We start from the raw sequence: 25,220 nt of genomic DNA, 5'->3' as shown, positions 1-25,220 counted from the left end.
GAAGGTAATTTTCAAACTCTAGGAGTCAATTTTCCCATCCATTTGACACCTCTGGCAATTTTTAATTAATTTAAAGTTTCTGCCGCAATGACGACAAGATTAGTTCAGACTTACTGGATATTTTTTGTCAAATGATGCCCAACCGATAAGTTAATACTTCTAACTTTATATTTTGAATGCTTTCAAAGTTATATTACGGTCGCTATTTAAGTGTGAGGAATATGTCACAATATAATGTTACACAATTTGTGGTAATACTTTGACTTATCTTGTATGTTTACTTAGACAGCGCTATGCTCTGCCTATGATTTTTGTTTTGGCTTTATGTGGCCCACTGATATCAATGCTATTTATTAATATAAATCGGTGAACCCACAAAAAAATGAATTTAATAAAAATCATAAATAATATTTCAATAAATCACGTATATCATAAGTTTACTACAGCAAATTAAATCTTACAGAGTCAAAATCCATTCGAAATTACGAGCAAATGAATAGCGCGATACCCGAGGCTATTGGAATAGAGCTCGGTTCCTTAACGAGATTGAGCATCCTGTATTGTGCGTGGGGGTTGGGCAGAATGGAAGGGGGATATTTACTGCAGTGTTGGCGGTGGATTTGGCTAAAAACATTCGCCTTTGTCCACCTGAAAGCTTGTTTACGCTATACTGCTGCCATCTGTAGCAACGCTTTGCTGACAATTTTTGTAAAAGCCAAGCACCAGCGCATATTTACCATTGTTTAATGTGTGTGTATTGATTATAATATATTGCGTAATATTTATAGATTCACCAAGTAGCGTGTTTGTTAAATAGATACTTTTCTTCACTACCACTTGAATAACACCTACTTCAGTGGCACCCTCTCCCCCCTAATACAAAATCTGTAGCTACGTCCCTGTCACTACTTAGCCGGGATATACTCTAATTTCCATACTTACAGGCTGATGGAAAAAAAAACATTTGGACAACTCTTCAAGCCAAAATTCCAAGTCCACTTGCCTCCCAACATTCCTTGGAGGTTCAAACCCAATTGCCCCGGCTGTCCCAAGAAATGGCTGATGTGCTATTAAACTAGAGTAGACGAAACTTTTTTTTGACAGTGTAGAAACACTTAGGAGGATTGAAAATAAAGAATTTCTATCCCCAATATAAGATTTGAAATGCCTTTATCCCCCACCGTCCGAACCCCCTGAGAGTTTCAACTCTGTCCTCCACGCCATTCTTTGAATGTTACATATATATTATTTTGATCGCCTGCAAATACATTATATTTGTTTACAGTAAAATTTGACACAGTTAAACTAGAAGTAACACTGAAAATAATAATTAGCACATACTTTCTGAATTTAATGATTTAAAAACTGTGTTTATTATGCTCAGGGGCTTCGTTAGCTTTAGAGACCCAAGCTTGGGTATGGCTATGAATAAGAAGTGATTGAGGGCCAGGGTGTATCCAGGTTTTTTTTTTGGGGGGGGGGGGCAAAAATTATAAATGCATCAAAAATTTGTTTTATTTTTTTTTTGTTATGGTCCTACAAGTCAAACGAAAATTTCAAGTGGGGTTCAAACCCTGTAGCCCATCCCCCCTGAATACAGCCTTGATTTAAGATTACTTAGGCTGTAGGACAGAAATCAGAGAGATAAAAGACAAACATAGCATTCAAATCTCCATTCAATATTATTTCAAAATTAATAATCTTTGGCATCGCAATTTTATACCAGCCTCCATCCTCTAATAAGTCTTTAACTAGGCCTATATAGAAAGGTGTGCTGATTTTACTTTTTGTTATTAAATCACCTTTAGTTTGCATTATGGATAATGTCGGTGAAGAATAAAAGCATAAATAATGTCATGCCTGCAAACTCTCTAGGGATGAAACTGGATAGGAAAAAAAATACTATTAGATTTTCCACTCAATGTTCTTTTGCAGTGTAATAACTGCTGGCGTTTCATTGCATTCCAATCGTCCCATCCCACAAATGGACCCAAATAAAATCATAAGCCTTCAAGGGTTTGACATTGCATTATGTGTTTATTTCTCATCAAAGGTTAGGTGTAAATGAACACAAACTATAAAAATTGAAAGCTTGGACACAATTTCAGCAGCAATTAAAAGGGAATTTAATGTATATTTTCTCCTATCCGATTTCTCTCCAGGAAATACTTTGTGGTCCTACCCTCTATAACGAAACACTATAGACACTCTGAAATTACTTTAAAACATTCTAAAATATCTACTTATATCATTCCTCAATGTACTTTGCTAGATTTTACCTCCCTAGCCTAATAGATAGATATATAGTCTAAACTATGTTAATATATAGCCTAAACAAGAGTGAATGTCGGAATTATCGAGGCATTAGTCTGGTCTCTGTAGGTAGCAAATTACTGAGTAATATGATACTTTTTAGACTGAGACATGCGGTAGACAAAGTTTTAAGGGAAGAACAATGCGGTTTTAGAAAAGGTAGAGGATGTGTCGACCATGTTTTCACTCTTAGGTTAATAATTGAGAAGTCCCTTCGTTGTCAAACACCTTTGGTCCTTAGTTTTATCGATTATGAGCAAGCTTTCGATTCTGTTGATAGAACAGCGTTAACAAAGGTCTTATCGTTATATGGTATACCAGAAAAATACATTAAAGTGATTTGCGCTATGTACGAGAATAATACTGCTGCGGTTAAGGTAGGAAATGAGGTTAGCAACTGGTTTTGTATTAAATCAGGAGTTAAGCAGGGTTGTGTTCTATCCCCCTTTATATGGATCATTTTGATGGACTTCGTCTTAAGGAGCACAGGAAAGGCAATTGGAGACCATGGAATCAAATGGGGAGGAAGAACGCTCCTGGACTTAGATTATGCTGATGATTTAAGCATATTAGATGAAAGTGTGAGCAAAATGAATGAATTTTTAGAGGTTTTACGAGTTCAGGGTGCTAAAATAGGCTTGAAAATTAATGTTAAGAAGACTAAGTCACTAAGGTTAGGAATAAGTGAAGATGAACAGGTGACCTTAGGTAACGAAAAGATTGATCAGGTTGGGAGCTTCAGTTACCTTGGTAGTATTATTAGTAAAGATGGTGGGAGCAGTGAAGATGTTAAAAGTAGAATAGCTAAAGCTCAGGGTGTTTTTTCACAATTAAAAAAAGTTTGGAAGAATAGAAAGATAAGCCTACAAACCAAGATTAGAATATTGGAAGCTACAGTGATGACAGTGGTCAAATATGGCTCTGAAGCATGGACACTCCGAAAAGCAGATGAAAATTTACTAGATGTTTTCCAGAGAAATTGCCTACGGATTGTTCTGGGTACCCGGCTGACTGACCGTATTTCAAACAGTAGGTTGTACGAAAAGTGTGGTTCAATCCCGCTTTCTGGGGCTATAATGAAAGAAAGGTTGAGATGGCTAGGCCACGTTCTACGGATGAAGGATGACAGATTACCGAAGATTGTCCTTTTTGGCCAACCGTCTGGGGCTACACGGAAAGCAGGTCGTCCTTGTCTGGGTTGGGAGGATGTCATAAATAAGGATTTAAAGGAAATGGGAACTTCCTGGGAGGGTGTAAAGAGGGAGGCTTTAAATAGATTAGGTTGGAGGAGGAGCGTGCGTAGCTGTGTTGGCCTCAGGCGGCTTGGTGCTGCAGTGAGTTAGTAGTAGTAGTAGTAGTATGTTAATATATAGCCTAAACCCCAGCCTAATGAACAACTATACAGCCCTAGTCATTGTATTTTCAATAGTATGATTCTTTTCTTCCTGCTACCTTTTTCTAATTTGCTGTTAACTTTTTCTAGCCTGAACTTTTTTCTGCTGTAAATATAAAAAAATTCTTGGGTTTCTGAACATCTTTGACCTCAATCTCTACTGCTTCTCTTTTCAGATATTTACCACAACCAGAACATGGAAATTTGAAATGTTGACATTTGACAACAGTCAGTAGCAGGTTAGTCAAAAATAACAATCACACACCTTGTTCATTTTAAGAAGACGGGTAAAAAAAAATAGTTGCTAAGCATTTTAGCAAATTGAAAATTTCAGGACACATTTTGATTCTTGTTGAGACACAGAGACACGTTGTACTTTCCACACATAACCCATGATAGCATACTTCAAGCCTATAGTATTGTTCTTAATACTATTTAACCCATGATAGCATATTTCAAGCCTATAGTATTGTTCTTATCTGTCAACATAGTGTGGATAGTGATTCATAGTACCATAGCATATGCTCTTACTAACCCAGAAAATAGGGGTTTGCCTTCACTGGGGCACTGAAACAACAAGTTTGTTCTCATTATTCACCCATGGACAACTTTGCTGCCAAGGAATTTCCTGAGGAAATTAGTGACAAAGATTCAAAATATACAAAATATCCACTGATTTGATTTCTACCATCTCGAAAAGATTTTCCCTATTATTTCTACTTTATGTTTGTTTGTAATTTCCTGAAGAAGTAGGAATTCAGCTAGTTTGTGTCAGAACTCAAATAAAAATACTGGTTTTGCCTTTGGGTCTCAAGATTTTCAAATCTACAACTTTGGAGCCAAGAATTACACACAATGATATAAATAACATAAAAGAAGGTCTCTTTGAAGTCCATTTTTCTTGTTTTGGTATAAAGGTGTGAGCTGATTAAATCTATCATCACTCTCCATATGTAAATTATAATGCATTATAGCTTCTGGCCCTGGAATTAAAGTTTGCATCTCTTTTTCTTACTATTACCTTAAATTGCAACTTGGAGCAATCTAAGGAATTCTCTTTGTAGAGCTTCAGAGTTAATGATTTAAGTTGCATTCAAAATTACTTAAAGACAAGGTGGAATATGCTGATTGATGGCTTCCCAGTTAAGTCTACCTTCCCTGGAGGACCACTAAGTATCCAGCCATTCTTTGAAGATGTCCAAAGGTCCAGGAGTACCAGTTTCCCCAACTGTTGACTATTCTTGAGGGATGGAATTGACTGCAGACTCTGGATAGGTTAGTCTGCTGAACAAGTATCATGTGATGATCTCTTGCTCTTGAGATAGGACCAACAGTGGGAAATAATACTGGGAGCATATTAGCCCTCATTTGCTTATAGGCTATAACTGCATCAACTCTATTTCTCTTGTATAGAAGTGTTAGGAGTTTTACCTTTGCTAAGTTCCTGCATAGCAAATATCACTTTGGTGGTATGTCTCTGCATATCTTCCAACACTTTTTCTTTTTTTTTAAATAAGGTTAGGCAAGAGCCTTTCCAACTTCAAGTTTGGGATGCACAAGTCCCTCATGCAAAAGACTGATGGCTTTAGCAGAATAAGTGGAAAGAATATGCTTATTCAGTCCCATAGTTGAACTAGCACCAGCAGCAGACTTCTTAGTATGAATGTTGAATTTTAGTTCATAGTCAATAATGACTCCAAGATCTTGCTGAGTATTTATAGAGGAGAGCAGGTGGCCTGGTAAAAAGTAGTGGCAAGGGTTCATTTTGACAGAAGTTTGATTATCCTGTTTTTGTACCAATATGCAAGGGAAACTGTTTTATTCCTTTCAAAAACTTCATCTGCTGTGTTTTTCCTTCAACAACTTTCCTTCAAGGAATGGAGCTTTTGCAATACAGTTATTTTGTATGCTGCCAACTACAGGGAATCCAACAGTGGTAAGGGTCTCAATCAAGATAAGCAGCAAGGAAATGTTGTCAAAATAAACCAACAAACTTATGTTCTGTGGCACATACTATAAAAGGTGAAGCTCCACCTCCATTATCTTGCAATTTCAGGTCAGTTTTTCTAGAGGCTCTTTGATACATTTCAAAGTTGAGAATAACTTTCTTTGTGCACTAGATGAAAAATAGAGTTTGGTAGATAATTTTCAAAGTCCCATAAGGAGTCAGTCCATCCTGATGTGGGTTTTCAATAATGAAAACAAACATTACTTTATCTACTCCAATTACACAGTGGGTTTTTCTGTACTCTTTTTCCTTCAATGCCTTTGTCTTTTTATTTGGCAACTACTCAAATGAACTGCTAAATCCTTGAGGGGGACCAGCCTCTACTGTTGATTTCTTTTGAAAAAGGTATACCTAAGCTTTCACTTTCCAATATTTGAATGAGTCAAAATCAGTAGTTGATCATCATCACTCTAAGATTCATCAATATCAAGTAGAAGTCAACTTCTATTTCTTATAGCAGAGTGGGCTAATGGGGTGTCTCTTTTATACCTTGAGGAGCAGCATTTGTGTTCCAGATAGATAAATGGGTAGCAATTTATCTTTGGTCCTCTTTGTTGCTGTCATCAGATAGCTTACTCACTAATTAGAATCATCTTTAAGGCTTTAGTTGGCATCCATGGCAGAGCTTCAAAGGGTTGTGTGAACTTACAGAATGCATAGGCTCCACTAGAGACTGGACCTTCTTTCCTGTTGGAGTTGTCAATTGATAATATGGAACTTTGAAAAATCCCTGCTGGCTTCTAAGGCACATAAGAAAAGAAATTTTAGCAACTCTATTTAGACCTAATCACTCCAAACTGGTTCTTGTGTCCTTTACTTGATTTGAAAGAAGAAAAAATTATTATTCTAATTAGAATAACCATAACTTTTTTAAAAATATAATTGTCTAAGCACAACTCTCCCTTAGCTCTGCTTTTAACTTCCACCAGAATAGTTGTTTAGGAATATCAAAGACACATTTATACTTGTTCAATTGCAGGAGTCAGAGACTATTATATAGTTTTGCTTTGATCCCAAAATTGTCATGTGGAACAAAACTGGACAACTTTAAACTAAGCAGTCAATTGACAACAGATGGTCAGAAAGGTAAAATTAAAAAGAAGAGAAGCATCACTATATTGAAAATATAATAAGCAGTTTTGGTTTGGGTAAAATTCTAGTTGATTGACCTTCTATCTCATAAAGGGGTTAGGTTAAGAAAATGAAACTTTCAGAGATAAGTCTACAGGCTAAAGTTGGCTATATCCTGGGAAGGTAGGCTATTTTAAAGTACCAACCTCCACTCCTTCTCCCTCTAGAGAGCCCTGAAATTTGCCTACAAGACAGGTCTATACCTATTGAAAATTTGGCAAAACAACATTTTACCTTAATTGTCAGCTACCAGTTTCATTGCCTAAATGAAGCAAAGTTTTGACTACTGATTAGTTCCTTAAAGTCTAACTGGCCTGAATATATTTTCTAGACAAGCAATACTCCCACACTATTAGACTACCATAAGCGTAAATGGTCAGATATGTAGGATGACTGAGTGACAAAACAATTCCCTTTCCACATACCATTAGCCAAAATATAAACTGTACATGTTTTTAAATTTTAAATTTTTGGCGGTAGTGACGGACGATTTCCCCGTGATCGTTTACTTGTCCGATTACTAATCTGACTAATCCGAACGTTTTATAAGACGCACATGCCGTCAGAGGATTACCCCCTGGGATGCTCAGGATTACTTGTCCGTCGGCTTGCATTTTATAACCCCCAAATAAAAAGATTATTGAGGATTGTGACGTCAATGCTACATATTTTTTTAAATGGATAAACATGTGAAATCGTTAAGTCTTGAGAAAAGACAAGGAAACTGTAAATAATGGAAATAATCTTAGCTTTTCAGTGACCTGTAAGTAATCTTATGCATATTTCTTAGTATCTAACGGGTTTTTGGTGTTCTAGGCCTGTCTTGCATAGGCTAAGCTTCATAAGGAGTCAGAACAAAAGTTTTTTTGTTATTAAAAAGGTTGGTTCTTAGGGAGGCAGCTATCACATTGGTGAGTTAGTCAATGTTACTATATCAAATAGGCCTAGTTTCTAAATCATCCTATAATTTTTAGTTGAAAAATTTAGAATGATTAGGCCAATACCTATAGCCTTTTATATAGTCTATATTTGTTGAGATTGCTATTTAAACTGGATTTTTAAGGTAAAGTAGGCATAAAATTTTACTTTAGCTACTTTTGGCTATCTTTGAAAGAGGTTAGGCTATGAAAATGAAACTTTCAGGGAAGTGTCTACTGGCTAAACTATGTCCCAGGAAGGTATTTTGAAGTACCTACTTCTACTTCTTTTCCCTCTAGAGGGTCCTGAAAATTTTGGGTGCCTTATTTTTTGGTTATCAGTTTCTTTTTCTCTGGCCTTAGTTCTTAATTATTCTGGCCTTAGACAACTCCTGTTGATTGAGCAGAACTTGAAGCCATAACACTTTTTTTTCTAATTTTAGAAATAATCTTTTATGCCACCTCATTATAGGTTAAATATATGGCTTATATTATTTATTATCCATGATTTTTTGTTTTATTTGATTTCATTGATGTCAGTTGCTTTCTGTTAAAAATACATTTATTTTTTTACATTCTTTTGTGAAAAAATATTTTACATTCTTCTTTTGTGAAAAAATTTGAACTGTTGTTCTTTTTACATGTTGTATAAAATGTAAAGGAATACCTGGCCCTTCAGTTCACAGATTCAACTAAAAGTATTTGAGGCATCTTACATCAAAATTCATCTGACACATTTTAATGGTTTTTTTTTGTATGACATAGGACACCATTAAAGTTTTGCATTTGCTTTGCTAAAAATTGTCTTAAAAAAGTGCCAAGTTAAGAGAGTTATGTTAATATTCTTCTTGCTGATGAGTATAATTGTTTTTAAAATTCCTTCTGTTTAAAGCATTTTAGAGAGATTCTGAGCCAACCATGGGTATATTGTTGTCACAAATGATTGTTCTCAAATGGGCTTGTGGAAAACAAATAGAACATATAGTTTCTCTTTTTTTATTATTTCAAGACTAGAATATCACAAAACTAAGCATTCATATTGCTGATTGTACCTTAAGCAAATACAATCCCTGATGGAGTTTTGTTGATACCTGTTTAAAAGTTTATTTGTCTTAATAAAATACATATTGTTTGTGGAAAAGCAATGAAAAATGGGAGCCACTATGACTTGAGTTGTTTTTTTTCAATATTTTCTTTTTCCAAATAATTTTTGTTCTCTGGTGACATTTGTGTTCCTTCCTAAGTGGCTGGCACTCTAGGTTGAGAATCCTTTATACAAAGGGCACAGGTTTAATTCCTCAAATTAGCAGTTTATTTGGTTTGGGACAAAGGTCAGTGATGTAACTCTGTAAGTTCAGCCAGAATTGGCCCAAACTTAACAGGTTACCTAGAGAAATCTGTGGTCAGTAAGCAGGAAGGGCATGCAAAAGCATAGGGTGACTGGCCCCTATCTTCCTATTGCACTTCCTGGCTAAAGGATCACCTGGTCCTTTACTGGGCTTCTGACTTAGCCATAGAAGCTTTCTTTTAAACCCATTAAATATAAATACAAAGGAAGAAATGCCAGTAAGGTGGTCCTTCCTTTTCAATGAATTGTTGATGTACAGACAAGAGTGTAGGTCATAAGAGGTGGCTGGTGAATGTTTTGCAACATGGTGACATGTTGTTTTGCACATGGTGAAAGAACTAGCACATGAAGATTGATTAAATAGCATTATTTGGATAATATACTATGGTAAAGTCTTTGTGCTAGTCTGATTTCGAAGAAATATGCAGTTCTTAATCAACCAGCTTAATGGTCTAAACTGGTTTCCTCTTATCACAATGATTATACTAGCAAGATAAAATATTTCTAAATTATCAGTGATACATTAGTCAAAATCATAACTCCTTAGGAGTCATCAAGCCATAGACTATGCTTTAATTTCTGATGGTTGATTTTAAAATAAAGCTACTACTGTTTTACTAGTACTAGCACTTCGCTATAACACCAATCCACATGAGCTGCATACGCTCCTGAATCCTCTTTATCCTGGACCCTCTTTATGCCTCCGGCCCCATAATAAAATCATAAGTAAATCTGATTACAGGGATACTCGTATTCTATCCAAGAATGGCTTCAGGTCTAAATGCAAGGCAGCAAAACAATCAGTCAGTGGACTATTACTTTGTATTGTTTCAGTGATAGTGGATCCATCTTAATAATAAACTTCAAACGGGTCCATCTCTTCCATATGGAAAGTGGGTGAAGCTAGGAAGTGGCGTACGCCTCTAAAAACATGTCCTCTCTATCACCTTACACGAAGTATTTTCCCTATTATTTGAAATTTACCCAAGTGCGTCCATGTAAAGGATGGAAAAGGGCTTAGTATCTGAAAATCCTTGTTTTCAGATTCCGTTGATTCTAGGTACTTACCCCATATCGGAGTTAAGATAAGAAGACATCAGTAGGACTTGCCCATCTTTCTGCTGAAAGTTTCCGATCCAGGGTTGGTATTAAAGGGGTTTTTTCCACTTTTTACCTCCAACCGTACAGGAGTCAATTGCATTGACTCATGTCAATGTCATTAATGATGTTTTTTTTACAAGGACATGTACAAAAAATGGCAACTTTTCAAATTACAGAAAAAAAAATGATGTCTCTGCATGTAATTGCAAAAATAACACTTTATCTGATGAAAGAAATAATTTTTAGACTTGATGCTTTGACAGAAAAAAACAATCAAAATTCGTCTGATGACAGAAGAAAACACTGACTCTTATTACAATGACAGAAAGAAAACAATGACAGTATTTCCAATGGTGGGAAAAAAGAGTGAAAAATTTTTAATGGCAATTTTGGTGATGAACCAAAAACCAATAACACTAAAAAACGATGACAACAATAAACTGTTTCGTTACTAGAGTTTAATGCCTTGGTCGGCGCGTATACAGGCAGATGGCAAAAAAGACAATTATTAATTTTCAAAATGGCTACTGCTGTTTTTTTTTTGTTTTTTTTTTTAAATAATCCACCACAAAAAAAAACAAGCTAATCCTGGCTTAACCCATATAGAGTAATCCTAGTATGTGACAATTCTTTGTTAGGAATGAAAACTGAAATGGTAATAGACTGCTGAAATCTCGTGTGCATAATAATCTAATCGCAAACTATTGGGTACTTGGCCATAAAATGGCCCATAAGTTAACATGCAACGGAAAATGATCAGAGGGATAAACTTGGTTATTATTTCATTTTAAATTAAATAAATTTTAAATTTATATGGTAATTGAATCTTTCTGAGCATGTTGATTAACAAAATGATATTGATTTTTACCAAAGTATATACATACGATCTGAGCTCACTCAGATAGGGGTATCTGATCACATAGGGGTATCTGAGCTCACTGTTAATCAATCTGAAGCTAAAATCTTAATGCAAATTTGTAAATCAGACTACATGACTTCAGAAATGATTGTTGTATTGCACCGCGTGCAAATCATGCATGTAAAAAAAATCAATCTCCGCAACTGGTGGCCAATGTTGAGGCTTTGGGCCAATGCCCTTAACATCTCCTCCCCCCACGCTTTTCTAACTTCACATGTATAGACCCATTGTGTTTTCTTAATCATGTTTGTTCATGTTTAGCATACTCTCAGAATGACCTTTCTATCTCTTCTTAGCGCTCTTTTAATCATTAATTAAAACATGAGTCTGAATATATAGTTTTTATAATGCCATTACAGTATCTCATTACATTGACTTCCAGCTCCATTTTTCAGATCATCACCACTTTTATCCCTGTTGTCCATTTCACACATCCCTAACCCATACTTCAAAGCCATTTCTACTTCCCTCTCGTCCTCACAAGCCTTAGAAACTTACTATACAAGTTCCATATCTCTTTTACCAAGGTTAAAACTTTCTCAGTAAAGGTCCATATAGATTTTCCAACTTCTTACCCTAAAAGATCATCTACTACTTCCTATTATGTTTGCATAAAATCATTCCTCTATGAACCTTCTATGTTCAACTGTTCTTGGATGCAACTGTTCAGCATATGCAACTGTTCTTGGAACGTTTTTTTTTCAGATGCTCATCTTGAAGTCCATTTGTGTGAAATTTCACCTTCAAATTAACCCTGGATACTAAAAGATTGTGATCTTCAATTTCGACATCAATCCCAAGCCTCTCCTCTACCCAGTGTCTTGTAATCTATTCTAGTCTCGTATTTAATTTAAAATGAAATAATAACTAAGTTTATCCCTCTGATCATTTTTCGTTGCATGTTAACTTATAAGCCATTTTATGGCAAAGTACCCAATAGTTTGCAATTAGATTATTATGCACACAAGATTTCAGCAGTCTATTACCATTTCAGTTTTCATTCCTAACAAAGAATTGTCACATACTAGGAATATTCTATATGGGTTAAGCCAGGATTAGCTTTTTTTTTGTGGTGGATTATTTAAAAAACAAAACAAAAAAAAACAGCAGTAGCCGTTTTGAAAATTAAAAATTATCTTTTTTACCATCTGCCTGTATTCGCGCCGACCAAGGCATTAAACTTTAGTAACGAAACGGTTTATTGTTGTCATCGTTTTTTAGTGTTATTATGGGGCCGGAGGCATAAAGAGGGTCCAGGGCCCTTCTGACTCTCCATTCCAACACCAAACACGTCATTTTTTGGTTAATATTTCTAAAATAAATACTTTATTTGTCTTAACATAGAAACTTTTTTTGCTGAAGCTAGGGATAAGACTTTAATCCACATCTTGTTATGAAATAGTCCGTAATAATAATTTTTGTTATTAATATGCTTTGAAGAATCGATTAAAAAGATTATTCTTAAAGAAAACTGACAACAATTTAATTAAAAGACAACAAAATAGAAATACTTTAGAAAATCTTTTTTAAGTAAAGAAATCCTTTATTTACTTTAACACATTAAAGCACTAATAGTTACAACGTAGCAACAACTGAAAATACTCTTTCAATTAAGAAATGGATGATATACATTTTGTTCAAGGATACTGACGGCACGCGGTCATTGCTAGAATATCGAAGAACAACATTCTTGCAATGATTTTCAATCTGTATAACTGAACATCCCCGTCTTAACAGCATGGGATTTTATAGTAGATAACTATAAATAAATTATTAGAAAAAACTAGGACTGATCGATAATTGTGACTGAGTAATCAAATTTTGTTTCAAGTTTGAATGATAAACCAAGGTCTTGGTGTTTAAGCAGAGGTGCTTTGAAAATGATGACTTTTAGAATATTTGTAATTATGACACATAAATAATTATGTTAATTATAAAGCCAAAATAACGATTGAAAACATTTTCTATTTTTTTTTTAAAGAAAAATAAAGAGCGATATCCAATTCGAAAGGGGGAAATGAAGTCACTTAATAAGCCAAACTTGAAAACAGACAGAAATTGAAAGGAATAAATAAATGAAACCTAAACGAACAGAAATTATAAAGACTAGTCAAGTTAAACTCTAAACGAGTTGAAATTAGCACATTTAGGAGTGGGGCTGCTACGCTACCCAGCCCACTAAAAGTTTAGGTGTCATTTGCATCTCAATAAAAAAAAAGAATATAACTTGAACGATTTTCCTTTTTTTTCATTTTATCATTAAAAGCCCAAATACTTCTCAAATTTCCAGGAATCAATTAGGGAGTTATTTATTAATTTGTAAATTCTAAGGAAAATTGAAAATTGTTGGTAAACTGTAAATAATGTAGAAAAACAACTTAGTGCATATATTACCGATTGATGCTTTGAAATTCCTCTTTAATTTTCAGTCTGATATATTTTTGAATGAAATAGAAACAAAAAGAAAAATAGTGACAAAAAAATTTCTTTTTTAAATGATAAAACAGAATTTAAAGTTGCAAAGGTACTCATTTCCTTCAGCCTTTATTAGTATTTAATTTCCTTTTTCATGACATAACAAATTAAATATACTGCCCAGAATCTATTTGTTTTCAGTAAAACGGTAATTACACTCTAGACTTAAGAAGGTTTGAGGGTGCAGCGGTCACACTTTTATTTTTAGTGATTCCTGTTCATTTTAGGCTTAATTTAGTTGATCCTTTAATTTTTTTTCGTTTGAATTTTTATTTATTCACTCAATTTGCTTTCCGCCCTTTTTAAGCTTGATCTTATTGTTTATTTTAGTTTATATTTGTTTTAGGTTTTATTTCTTCGTTTATCGAATTTCTATATGCTATTGTTTCTGTTAGTTCTAGAAAAAACATTACTGTACTTTTATTTGAAAAATATCTTTCACAAAGTATTTTCTTTTAATTGATAAAGAATAATGTCATTTTATTATTTAGATACTCATAAGTACAGTAGGAGATAATGAAGACAAGATTAGGCTAAAAAACATGAACTTGAAATTGACAAAAGATATCCTATTCGCGATCAGGGTTGCCAACTGGACACATTTTATGTCAAAAGACACATTTCCATGTGCCTGACACTGTGACATAAAATAGCATGTGGGACATTAACGGGACAAATTTTGTAAATTTATTACATACAACGAAAGATTTCCAAACTGGATATATATATTTTCGTAAAAATTACTTGTTTTTAGCAAAATAGTGCTTTTATCTCGGTATTTTTTCTTTTTTTTTGAGTATCCAAGTTTTGCCAGAGATGTTGTAATTAAATGTTTTTCCCAAAAGTAAGGGATTTCAATATTTATATGATTTATTTTTGCTTTCACACGAACCCACTGTGGCTAAATATGTATATGTAATTTTTCCATTTTCATTCTATTTGATATCAACTGACCGCTTTAAACAAGGTTTACAAAGCGTCTTTTGGTCAATAGTACAACCGGTAAAAAAATAGCAGCTAGTTTCGATATTTCAAAATGAGCAAATTTTAGATTAAAATGTCACATTTTGGATGTTCAGTAACAGATTAGAACTTAGTCACGGATGGCAGGAGAAAAACCAGGGTAACAAAGTTGGACTAGTGACCAAAGAGTATGGGTAACTTATAAGACTGGAAACTGGCAGTTTCGAAAGAAATATCAACGCCATCTAGCATTTAGTTAAACTTAGCGTTTATTTCAATGCAATAATAAGAATAATCAATTTATTTACTCTGATTGGTAAATTTGGAAAAGTAATAAGTATCTGATCTTAGTTTCTTACAGAAAAATGATTACAGAGCTTCAAAAACTGCCAAATGTCACCACATACTAGATTACTTTGATGTCGTGAAGTTTTTTCTTCTGTCAGTTTCCCTTTAGTTACCCATACTTTTTGGTAGCGTCTATATAAACTGCACATAAAACGCAACATGTAAAACAAAAGCAAGGTAAAAACACTCATACAGTCAAAATCATCTATTAAACTTACAACTGCTATTTTCCTTCCATCCAAAAGTCAAATCATAAGATCAGACTCCTCAAAGAAATTCCACTTATAGCCTTTTCGTTTGTCTGCAATTATCATCCACAAGTATTAGATATACAATAATTAACCACCGAAATTTGTTAGCAACAAGTTTCTAGTGATGCATCTTAATTTGTCAGGTTAAGTCTTGTTGACTCATATCATCCAAATCAAGATTTTTCAACTGTAACTGAAGCTCCTTGCAAAGAACAATATAATAATAGTACAATATAATAAAACTATAACATAATATAATTAAATTTAAATAAAATATAGATAGAACATGAGATATATAAACATATAATATTTATTATAATACATAATTCATAATCCATAAATTATATATTATATTTAAATATTATAATATAGAAATAAAATATACTATAACAGTAATACAAAGAACATTGAAACAATGTCTATTAGGATAACTGCTTTCTTTATTATTGCATATGATGTTTTTTTTCTTTTTATCCTGAAAATATCTATAAATACTCTAAGAGACAAGATGATTAGATTTATCTAAATATTTTTGACGCAATTGTTGGACGCTTGTTGTTCATCCGAACTTTCCATTTAAATAAAATTTTGGTACTTCCAAATATAGAACGGTTGAAAAGTGTGATTGGTTGTGAATGATTGAAAATATGTATCAAAGGGTTGAAAAGTTTAGAGAGTTTTTGGAAGACATCCATCTTTAAAAACAAGTTCCTCCTAGGCATTTGCGTCGCATTTATCTACGAGTGAATTTAATCCGTCTGTTCTCTTAAAATAATGGTAGTTATTTTAATGGACATAAAAGTGTAGTTGGTAAATAATAAAAACAAGCAGCTATCTTCACAAACATTGGTACAAAGACTGTTGTATATTATAAAATACTTCAGTTATAGTTCGAAAAAACCTTGCTTTGGACTGTATGAGCTAACAAGATCTAAAATTACACATTACATGACAAAAACTTTATTAGAAAACATAGTCAAACATGATTACTTTGAAATTGCTGGTTAAATTTCGTTGTCAAATTGTCGGAACGTGTCTTAATTTTTAAAAAATGGATAACAAAGCAAAAGTGACACGCTTCAGGTTGACACTTTTTATCGTTATGAGCAAATAGAATGATTCCCCACGTTTAGTATTTTCAATTGAACTTCATCTTATTTTAAATTATAACCCTTGTATTAACCAGCTTAAAATAGTCAGGAACACTAACACAGATATCAAAATTCTATATAGACAAATCCACATTTCCTTTAAAGCAAGGAAAAATGCTTTCTAATTTAGAACTTGTAACAATCCTTAAAGATGGCAGGAGTAGTATTATCTTTATGAACCGGCTTGTTAGACCCGTTTGACCTTGATTGTGAAATGATTTCATACTGTGTTCAAGTAACATCCCTTGTGTTTGGCTGTGTAAGAATTCCACCAATCCCGGATTTTCCAATTGATGAATGTCTATAAAAAGAAAAAAAACTAAGTCGGATTACATGAATAAATAGGCAAAAAATGATTAGACAGCACTGCCATCTTATTTAGAAACAACTGAAAAAAGACAAGAACAATTTAATACTTTTTGTAGCCCATCCCCCTATCAGGATAAGTGAAAAAGGCAACACATTCTTATTCTAGATGTCGAAAAAAGTTAAGTTTTTCCATCCTGTAGCTAGAGGTATACTAATATAAAACTAAATGCACATTGCCGCTGTTCATACAAACATCTTTTAACTCAAGAATATCATCTGATATTCTTGAGTTATTCTCTGATATTCTCTGATATTCTCTGATATTCAAAATGATGGAAATAAATTTCTGAAGTTATTAAGAAATCATGTTGCTAGTCTCCCATACTATTTTCCGTTGTAAGTTTTGTAGTTTGATTTCCGAAAGAAGTTCAAATTAGTTTAAGCCGAATTAATGGCGTTTTTTTTTTTTTTTTTTTTTTTTTTTGGTGATATACCACGCGCTTAAGTATGCCATTAGGCATTTGCGCTGTTTGTTTAAATGGTTTAATTCTTGTTGTAAATAAACATGTATCTATCTATCTATGAGAAGCCTCAGATACATTGGCTCTGTGTTTGGTTTGAATATCCGCTTTCTAGGGTATGGTAAAAGGGGTAATCAAAAGTCTTAGCTAGTTAACGATGGAGATAACGAGTAATTTTTTTGATTATTTCAAAGAACTATTTATTTCATTATATCGAAGATATTTCTAGCCTTCTTTTCAAAGGAGTACATCTACAAATGCACAGTATTTGTATTCATTAAATTCGTTAATTCTTAAATTCGTAAGAACTATTTAAATTAAATTCGAAAATATTACGTTATAAAATAATTATAAAATAATTTAATATTAATTTATAAAATATTTACTATAAAAATTGTATTTGTTAAAGTTTTAGCTGAAAAAAGTCCTTCTCAGCAAGTGTAGAATACGTTTTCGACTCAAAATAAAACTTAATAGAGAAGAGCAAGACCTAAAAAGTTCGATTCAGCAGCTTGGGGAAGGGCAACTGACACGGGAAATGCTGTATTGTTGATATAAGCCAGAATTGGGATTGATAATTCACTGCCAGAATCAGACTGGTTTTGGAATTAATTAGGGAAAATTATGTGCAGAAAAAATCATCCATTTTTGTAATTTTGACCAGTAAAAGTTTAGAGTCCTTTGTAAATCATTGATACTATCAAAGACTAAAGTAAATTAAAATAAATTAAAAGGTTTATGAGGTAAAACAAATATTAATGCAGCTTTTAATTCACATAAGGGCAACATTCATTCTAATATAGTTTGGTATCAAAAAATATTACGTTGAATTGTAGATCCAAGCCTATAACTCAGGATTAAAAAAACAAAACAAAAACAACAGGGATTTACACAATGAGATATTCAGGTTTTTGTTCGGGGGGGGGGGTGTTTTTTCAATTTTTTTTTTAGCAAAACATATGAAACATTTGCGTATATGTATTTTTGCTACTTTTTACGAGTCGGACAAAAATTCAGAGTAGGGGGTGGGGGTTTCCAACCCGATGCCCGCCCCCCTGGATATGGCCTTGGGTGTACAAGTGAATAAAAATAAATAAATAAAATAGTCAATAATGGGATGCAAAAGAAGCCATATTTGCCTTTGTGTCCTTTTTTAGAAAGCTAAGTGGAATTCAGCTTTTTACTGCTTTTGCTTGTTGGTAGGTAATTATGTAAAGATACACTTTAATGCAAGAACATGTTTATTAAGTTGTAAGAATAGAGACAGTTCTTTCTCTTTTTGGCATTTTTTTCTACTCCTATAATTCTTTAGTTCCTTTTGTGTTATTTCTCATTTTTTTTTAACTTGTCAAGCACATTATAACATAGTCCCAGGATAAGTTACAATAATAGGTATTTGCGTGATATTTTCTTGGGGTCAGATGACAAGAACTTTAATGCTCGAAAATTAGAGGAACAGGTTGAAAATGAAATTTATATTTCAAGATCAATTTCAAATTAAAAAAAAAAATAACTAACTATTTTTTTTGCTGAAAGGGTTTAACAAAAAGAAGGTGTAGTAGTGACATTTATACAAAACTGAAAAATCCTGTAACATCATTAATAGGAAAATGCATAACGCTATTTGTGATCTCTATGATTTTTTTTTTATTCTTGTAAGTAAAATAAAGATTGGAACAAAATTGTATAGCAGAAATTTTGCTGCAAGGTTTGTTAAAAGAAGTAATTGCGAGAAAGACTCGTGAAAGAAAACATGAGGAATATTGCAACTTGTGTCCTAGCCAAATGAATTGAAATTCTAAACTCGAAATTGTTTGTTGAAGGGACTGGGGTTCGAGTCCTGGTGTCACTGGTTATTTGGGCTTAGATGGGTGTAAGTGGTATGAATCTATAAGCTCAGCTAGGAGTCGACCCAGCTCCAAATGAGAACCTGGAGAAATCTGGGGGAGAACACGGGAAGGGTCAAATAATTTGTCCCCTATCACACATTGCACTTCTCGCTGAAGGCAGAGAATTGGAGGTTGGAACCTGCGGTATGAAGAACATTGGCCAGCATACTGTAAGTTTTTTTGTATACTGAAGCTTCGACAGATAATCTAGGTTAAAAACTAAGAAGTCAGTTTAATATTAAGTTTCCGGGCAGTGATTACATGTTCCGTGCTGGTAAATCATAGGCAGTGCAATAGAGCTGCCTAAGTAAAGATCGATGTCGACACGATGTACTATTATTATTATTATTTTTTTTTTTTTGGTCTTAGACCAGGGCACTGCGTATCGAAAGACATGTCGTAAAAATTCGAAAAGGGCTCATTCAATTGGAAACAGAAACAGCCAGTGCTTTTTTAATAGTCAAAAGTGACTGGAGGGCAACTAACCCCCCTCTCACGCCCACCATTCCCTCAAAACACATACAATCAAAATCTTGTGATAGCCATTTTGTTCAACATAATTGAAAGGCCACAGGAAATTATGTCTTTGAGGGTGACGACCCCCCACAGCCCTCAGGACAAGGATTGTAAGTTATGCCCCAGGGCGATCGTATAGACTTTGGAGGGGGATCATTGGATTGGTAATCAGAAGTTCTATTGCCTCTTTTAAGATTCAGAATGATTGAAGGTTGGATACCCCACCCCCACACCTCATAGTCTCCTGAAAGGCATCTGATAGAAAATTTGAGATATTCATTCGTTGTTGTAGTAACTTTGAAAAGTCTCATTCGATTGGAAATTAAAGGATCTAATGACCCTTTTAGTAGTCTAAAGTGATTGGAGAGCAAATAATCCCTTCCCACACCCACCATTTCTCCAAACACATCCAATCAAAATTTTGAGAAAGCCATTTTGTTCAGTGTAGTTAAAAGGTCCAGAAACAATGTTTTTGAGGATGACAACCCACTACAGCCCTCAGGCTGTTGTAATTTACACCACGGCTCTCAGTCTCAGTTTAACGGATCAATACCCAGTTTTAATGGAGTTTTGGTGCCCTTTTTAAGAGTCAAAATGAATAGAGAGCAATCAGCTTCCCCCAAGCCTATTCCCCCAAGGACTGTAAGCTAGGCAATTTGTTCATTGTTTACACAGAGAATATGTTATTGAGAAATGTATGCATGTTTGCACTTTGCTTTCCAAGAAGACGGAGGGCATTCAGGTGAGCCTTTCAGAGAATGTTCAGGGGAGTGTTGTACTAAACCAAAACACGTTATACGTATAAGGATTGTCAAAATGGTGTAACAAAGGAATGACTGAGTATATTAATTTTGAAAGTTCAGGAAATGATAAGGGATATGACAAAAAAGAAAATATTTGCATGCTACCAATACTACTATAGCTACCACCACTATTACTACCAGACTAATCTGTTTACAGTATTGAGGGGAAGTTCGAGCTAAATCAAAAAGCGTAACGTGCATCCAAATTGTCAAAATAGCGTATATCAAGAAATGATTTGGGTATTAAGTTGGAACTTTTAGAGAATGCTTAAAGGAGAAAGATCATCTCACCAAAACACAATATATGCACACTAATGCTAATACTTCTGTTACTGCTGCATTTACTACTACTACTTCAACCTATACTACTTGTAAGGCTAAGAGCACTGAGAGGAAAATATGATAACATACAGGTTATCAAAAGGACATATCAGCAATGTCATAGCGACGGCTAATTGTATTAAGTTAAAACTTCTAGGACTTGATGAAAGGGATGTTCCACTGATCAAAAGGCAGTATGTAAATACTATTACTAGTAATATAAATACTATTGCTGTAACTACTATTATAACTATGCCTAAGGGTATGAAGTTGAAATTTTCAAGTAATTTGAAGGGGAAGGCGAACTGAATCACAACGCGCCCTCTGTATGCCGGTTGTCAACAGAGTGTAACAGCAATATCCTAGGAACAGTTCAGTGTGTGAAGTTGAAACTAACAGGGCTTGTTGTGAGGGATGTTGAACTAACCAAAATAAACCATTTTCATCCTAATACTATTACTTCTACTCGTACTACTAATACTGTTACTATTATTACTATTTCTATTACTACTACTGCTACTAAAGCTTAGGCTACTACAATAAATTCTACTGCTAATGCTAATTCTACTGCTATTAAAGCTAAGGACATTATCGTGAAAAATTTTGGATGTATAGAAACTAAATGGAACTGATTCGAAACACACTACGCCCTTACAGGCTGTCAAGCGGACGTATCGGAAATGATTCAGGAACGGTTGATGGTATTAAGCTGGAACTTTCAGCTTGTATTGAAGGGGATGTAAAAAAAAACAAAGGCGCTATGCACATACTTTCTACCAAAAAAGTATTGTATACATTGTATGCTGACACACAAGCACTTTCGGATCATACTTTGTTTCGGTTATGACAAAATCTCATGAAAAAAAGAAGAAATTAAGACAATCCACCAAAATTTAAAATAAGCTTAGACTTTTAAAAATACATCTTTATGAGGGTATTTCACAAACAAGCAACAAATCAAGAATTATAATTAGAAGCTTTAGCTTACCATGCCTGAAAAGCACAAGTGACTTGAGACAGACGAACTCCGTGTAGTCCAGTTGAAACTGTTGAATGCGTTTGATTAAATAAGCCAAATCCTCTGAATTAGTATCAACATCTTGTTCTGAAAAAATTTTAGTTATCGATTAATCAAAATTGAAGGGGATATCCAAAACTCTGAGGTGATTAATAATTCAAGCTGTGGGAAATCCAATTACCCGGGTTTAACAGTACTATTTCAAAACCAATTAAATAGTCAAAAACCCTCACAGAGTTGAGAAAAGGAGGAAGGAAATCTGATACCTCCTAATCAACTCTCCCCCCTGTTCTTGCCAGTTATTTCTAGAGTATTTTAGTTGCCTCTGTTAATATTGACCTACATTTTTTGTGAAATTATGTCACATTTAGATTTACACAAAAATAAACATAACAAAAGTTTGCAAAATACGAGAGAGATTTATAGTCAATATTGTAGCATTGACTTAGTAAAGAGTGATACGTCTACCAGGCATTTTTATATTTTTCGGTCGTTCTGCATGGAGGAGGGGGTCATATAACTGGGAAGTTTGCTTAACTGATCAGAAATAGAAAAGTTATAGTGATCTTTTTAAGGATCAAAAGTGATTGGAGGGTAACCGGCCATTTTCGTGCCATATCGTGCCATTTTCTGCCTCTAGGACCCATAATCCCATGACATTGGATCAATATTTCAGATAATGTTTTTTCTCAGAATATTTGGAATGTCCGATGAATACAGCTATGGGGATAATATAACCTATACTTATATATCAATGAAGGGGCCAATTGCTCACAGGCCGGGTAAGTTGTAGAAAAACTACGGACAGGCTGAATCTTAGTTTTTTGATCGACTTGAAAGTTTTAGGGAACGTTCCCTGGGCAAATAAAAACCTCAACTTTTGTGGGGAAGAATGAGGATCTGAAAATGCGACTGTTTTTTTTTTTTTTAATAAGTTACCCAGTGAAAGTAATGAGTGAGATTGAGCTTACGGCTTTTTTCTCTCGCTGGCTTGACTCTGGCAGGCATTTAGAATCTACTAAAAGGTAGGGCAAACCAAAAATAAAGCTAAATTACGCAGACGCAAATATCAGCATATAATCTCACTTACCTTTCATAAGGGAGTGATTCCATTGCGCAGAATGTATAACGAATAATTCGGGCCATGTTTTCTCAATTAACCTTTTACGATCAGTTTTTGAAACCTAAAAGGATAAAGTATGGTTTTTATTTTGGGAAACAATCTGCTCTATGGGAAATCTCCATGGTTTACATTCAGGATTCAAACCTTTTTGTAATGTTTCCTAAATTAAGGTATATTCAAAACAACGCCTCTCATAGTAAAAACAAAATTCGATAACAAATGGAAACTTGGTGTTCAAATTTGGATACTAGGAGCCTTGTCAATATTAAAAAAATGTAAACAAAAATGAGCATGGCTCTTCCATTATTTCAGTGGTATAATCTTAAAAAAGATTAAGTAAATTTAGGACTTAAGATTTGGCCTTTGATGCAAAACCCCGGATGTCAAATTTAATTCAGAAGTTTTTATCAGCCGTTTAAAATCTAAATATATCACGATGTCCACATTGTCTTCGTGCTCAAATCATGTTCGGATAAGAAAATCTTTCAAGCGAAGCTTTTGGTAATCTTGAGTTGCTACCTGACCTAAATGACTAGAAATGTAACTAGCGCGTTTAGATTTTCACGGTTGATCTGTGTCAAGAAAAATGAGAAGGTTCAAAATCAGTAGTTTTTGTTTTTTTTTTCTTTTTATGGAACAAACTCGAATTTTGCTTCAGTTATTACATTTACCAATTACTTAATTATTGTATATATATATATATATATATATATATATATATATATATATATATATATATATATATATATATATATATATATATATATATATATATATATATATATATATCTATATATATAAAAATAAGTTGTCTGTGTGTGTGTGGGTCTGTCTGTCGGGTGACGTCATGTTTTTGTGTCGACTGACGTCATGTTTTCAACTGACGAAATTACAGACCGGGACATCGGGACAAAATGACGACCGGGACACCGGCACATAGGGAATATAAATGACGACACTCAAAGAGAAAGCGACCGGGACAAAAGGAATGTTCGATTAGCAATCACCATCAACAAAGCACCGGGACACAAATGACGACCGGGACACAGGGAGTATAAATGACGACCAGGACATAAGTAAAAAAAAACTAAAAAAAAGGTAAAAACTACAAAAAAACTAAAAAGAAAAAAAACTAAAAACTAATAAAAAAGCTAAAAAGGCTAAAAAATTAAAAAAACTAAAAAAGAAAAAAATAAAAAAGGAAAAAAAAATGAAAAATAAAGGAGAAAAACAAAACTAAAAAAACGAATGTATATACAGACCGGGACACCGGGATACAAATGACGACCGGGACACAGGGAATATAAATGACGACCGGGACACAGGGACACAACTACAACGGGGACGCCGGGGGGCACAGGGGGATATAAATGACGACCGGGACACCGGGACACAAGGAATATAAATGACGCCCGGGACACTCAAAGAGAAATCACAGACTGGGACACAGGGACACAAATGACGACCGGGACACAGGGAATATAAATGACGACCGGGACACAGGGACACAACTACAAAGGGGACGCTGGGGGGCACAGGGGGATATATGAATGACGACGGCGACACAGGGAATGGTCGATTAGCAATCACCATCAACAAAGCTCAAGGGCAATCATTAGAATCATGAGGTATAGATCTGAATACGGATTGTTTTCCCATGAACCATTATATGTTGCATGTTCAAGAGTCGGTAAACCTGACAATCTATTTATATGCACAGACAATGGGACAGCAAAGAATGTTGTATTTTCGCAAGCTTTACGTAGTTAAAAAAATTACGTAATATATATATATATATATATATATATATATATATATATATATATATATATATATATATATATATATATATATATATATTCACAGGTGGGACATAGGGACACAACTACAATGGCGCGTAACTAATATGGCGCGTAACGACTTACGCGCGCGGTGGGGCTTGGGGGGGCGCGAAGCGCCCCCACCAACTAGGTGTTGGGGTGGCGCGAAGCGCCACCCCAACAGCTAGTTTATATATACATATATATATATATATATATTTATATCAGCGAAAGGACCTTACGGACGTAATATATATATATATATATATATATATATATATATATATATATATATATATATATATATATATATATATATATATATATATATATCAGCGAAAGGACCTTACGGACGTACCATAAAACAAAGAAGTACCATAGCGTATACTATTTTGTGAGGATCGGATAAAAATAGTTTACTCTCCTGCCCTGAGCACGTTAAAAGGGAGTGTGGTAATCCTATAGGCATTAGTTTGGTTTCTATCAAAAGCAAACTAATTAGTATTATGATATTTTTTAGGCTTCTAGATGATATGGATAGAGTTTTAAGAGAAGAGCAGGTTTTTTTTTTATAGGAGAGGG

At 34.1% G+C, this 25,220-nt stretch overlaps 1 protein-coding gene across 3 annotated transcripts in view; it reads right to left on the bottom strand.

The window, feature by feature from the left end:
• Window positions 1–12,652: 12,652 nt before the first annotated feature.
• The window catches only part of LOC136028096 (nuclear receptor subfamily 2 group E member 1-like), a 53,890-nt gene continuing 41,322 nt past the window's right edge, over window positions 12,653–25,220 (bottom strand). For all 3 annotated transcript variants that reach the window (XM_065705718.1, XM_065705719.1, XM_065705720.1), the window contains exons 6-8: window positions 22,786–22,879; window positions 21,666–21,782; window positions 12,653–16,619 (exon numbers count right to left, since the gene is read on the bottom strand). In XM_065705718.1, coding sequence (XP_065561790.1) covers window positions 16,393–16,619; window positions 21,666–21,782; window positions 22,786–22,879 — 438 coding nt within the window. In that variant the 3' untranslated portion in view covers window positions 12,653–16,392. The remainder of the gene's footprint in view (window positions 16,620–21,665; window positions 21,783–22,785; window positions 22,880–25,220) is intronic.

This window comes from Artemia franciscana, chromosome 6 (assembly GCF_032884065.1).
Source record: "Artemia franciscana chromosome 6, ASM3288406v1, whole genome shotgun sequence".
Lineage (NCBI taxonomy): Eukaryota > Metazoa > Arthropoda > Branchiopoda > Anostraca > Artemiidae > Artemia > Artemia franciscana.
The sequence above is the reverse complement of the archived record's forward strand: the minus strand, read 5'-3'. Positions and strand labels throughout refer to the sequence as shown.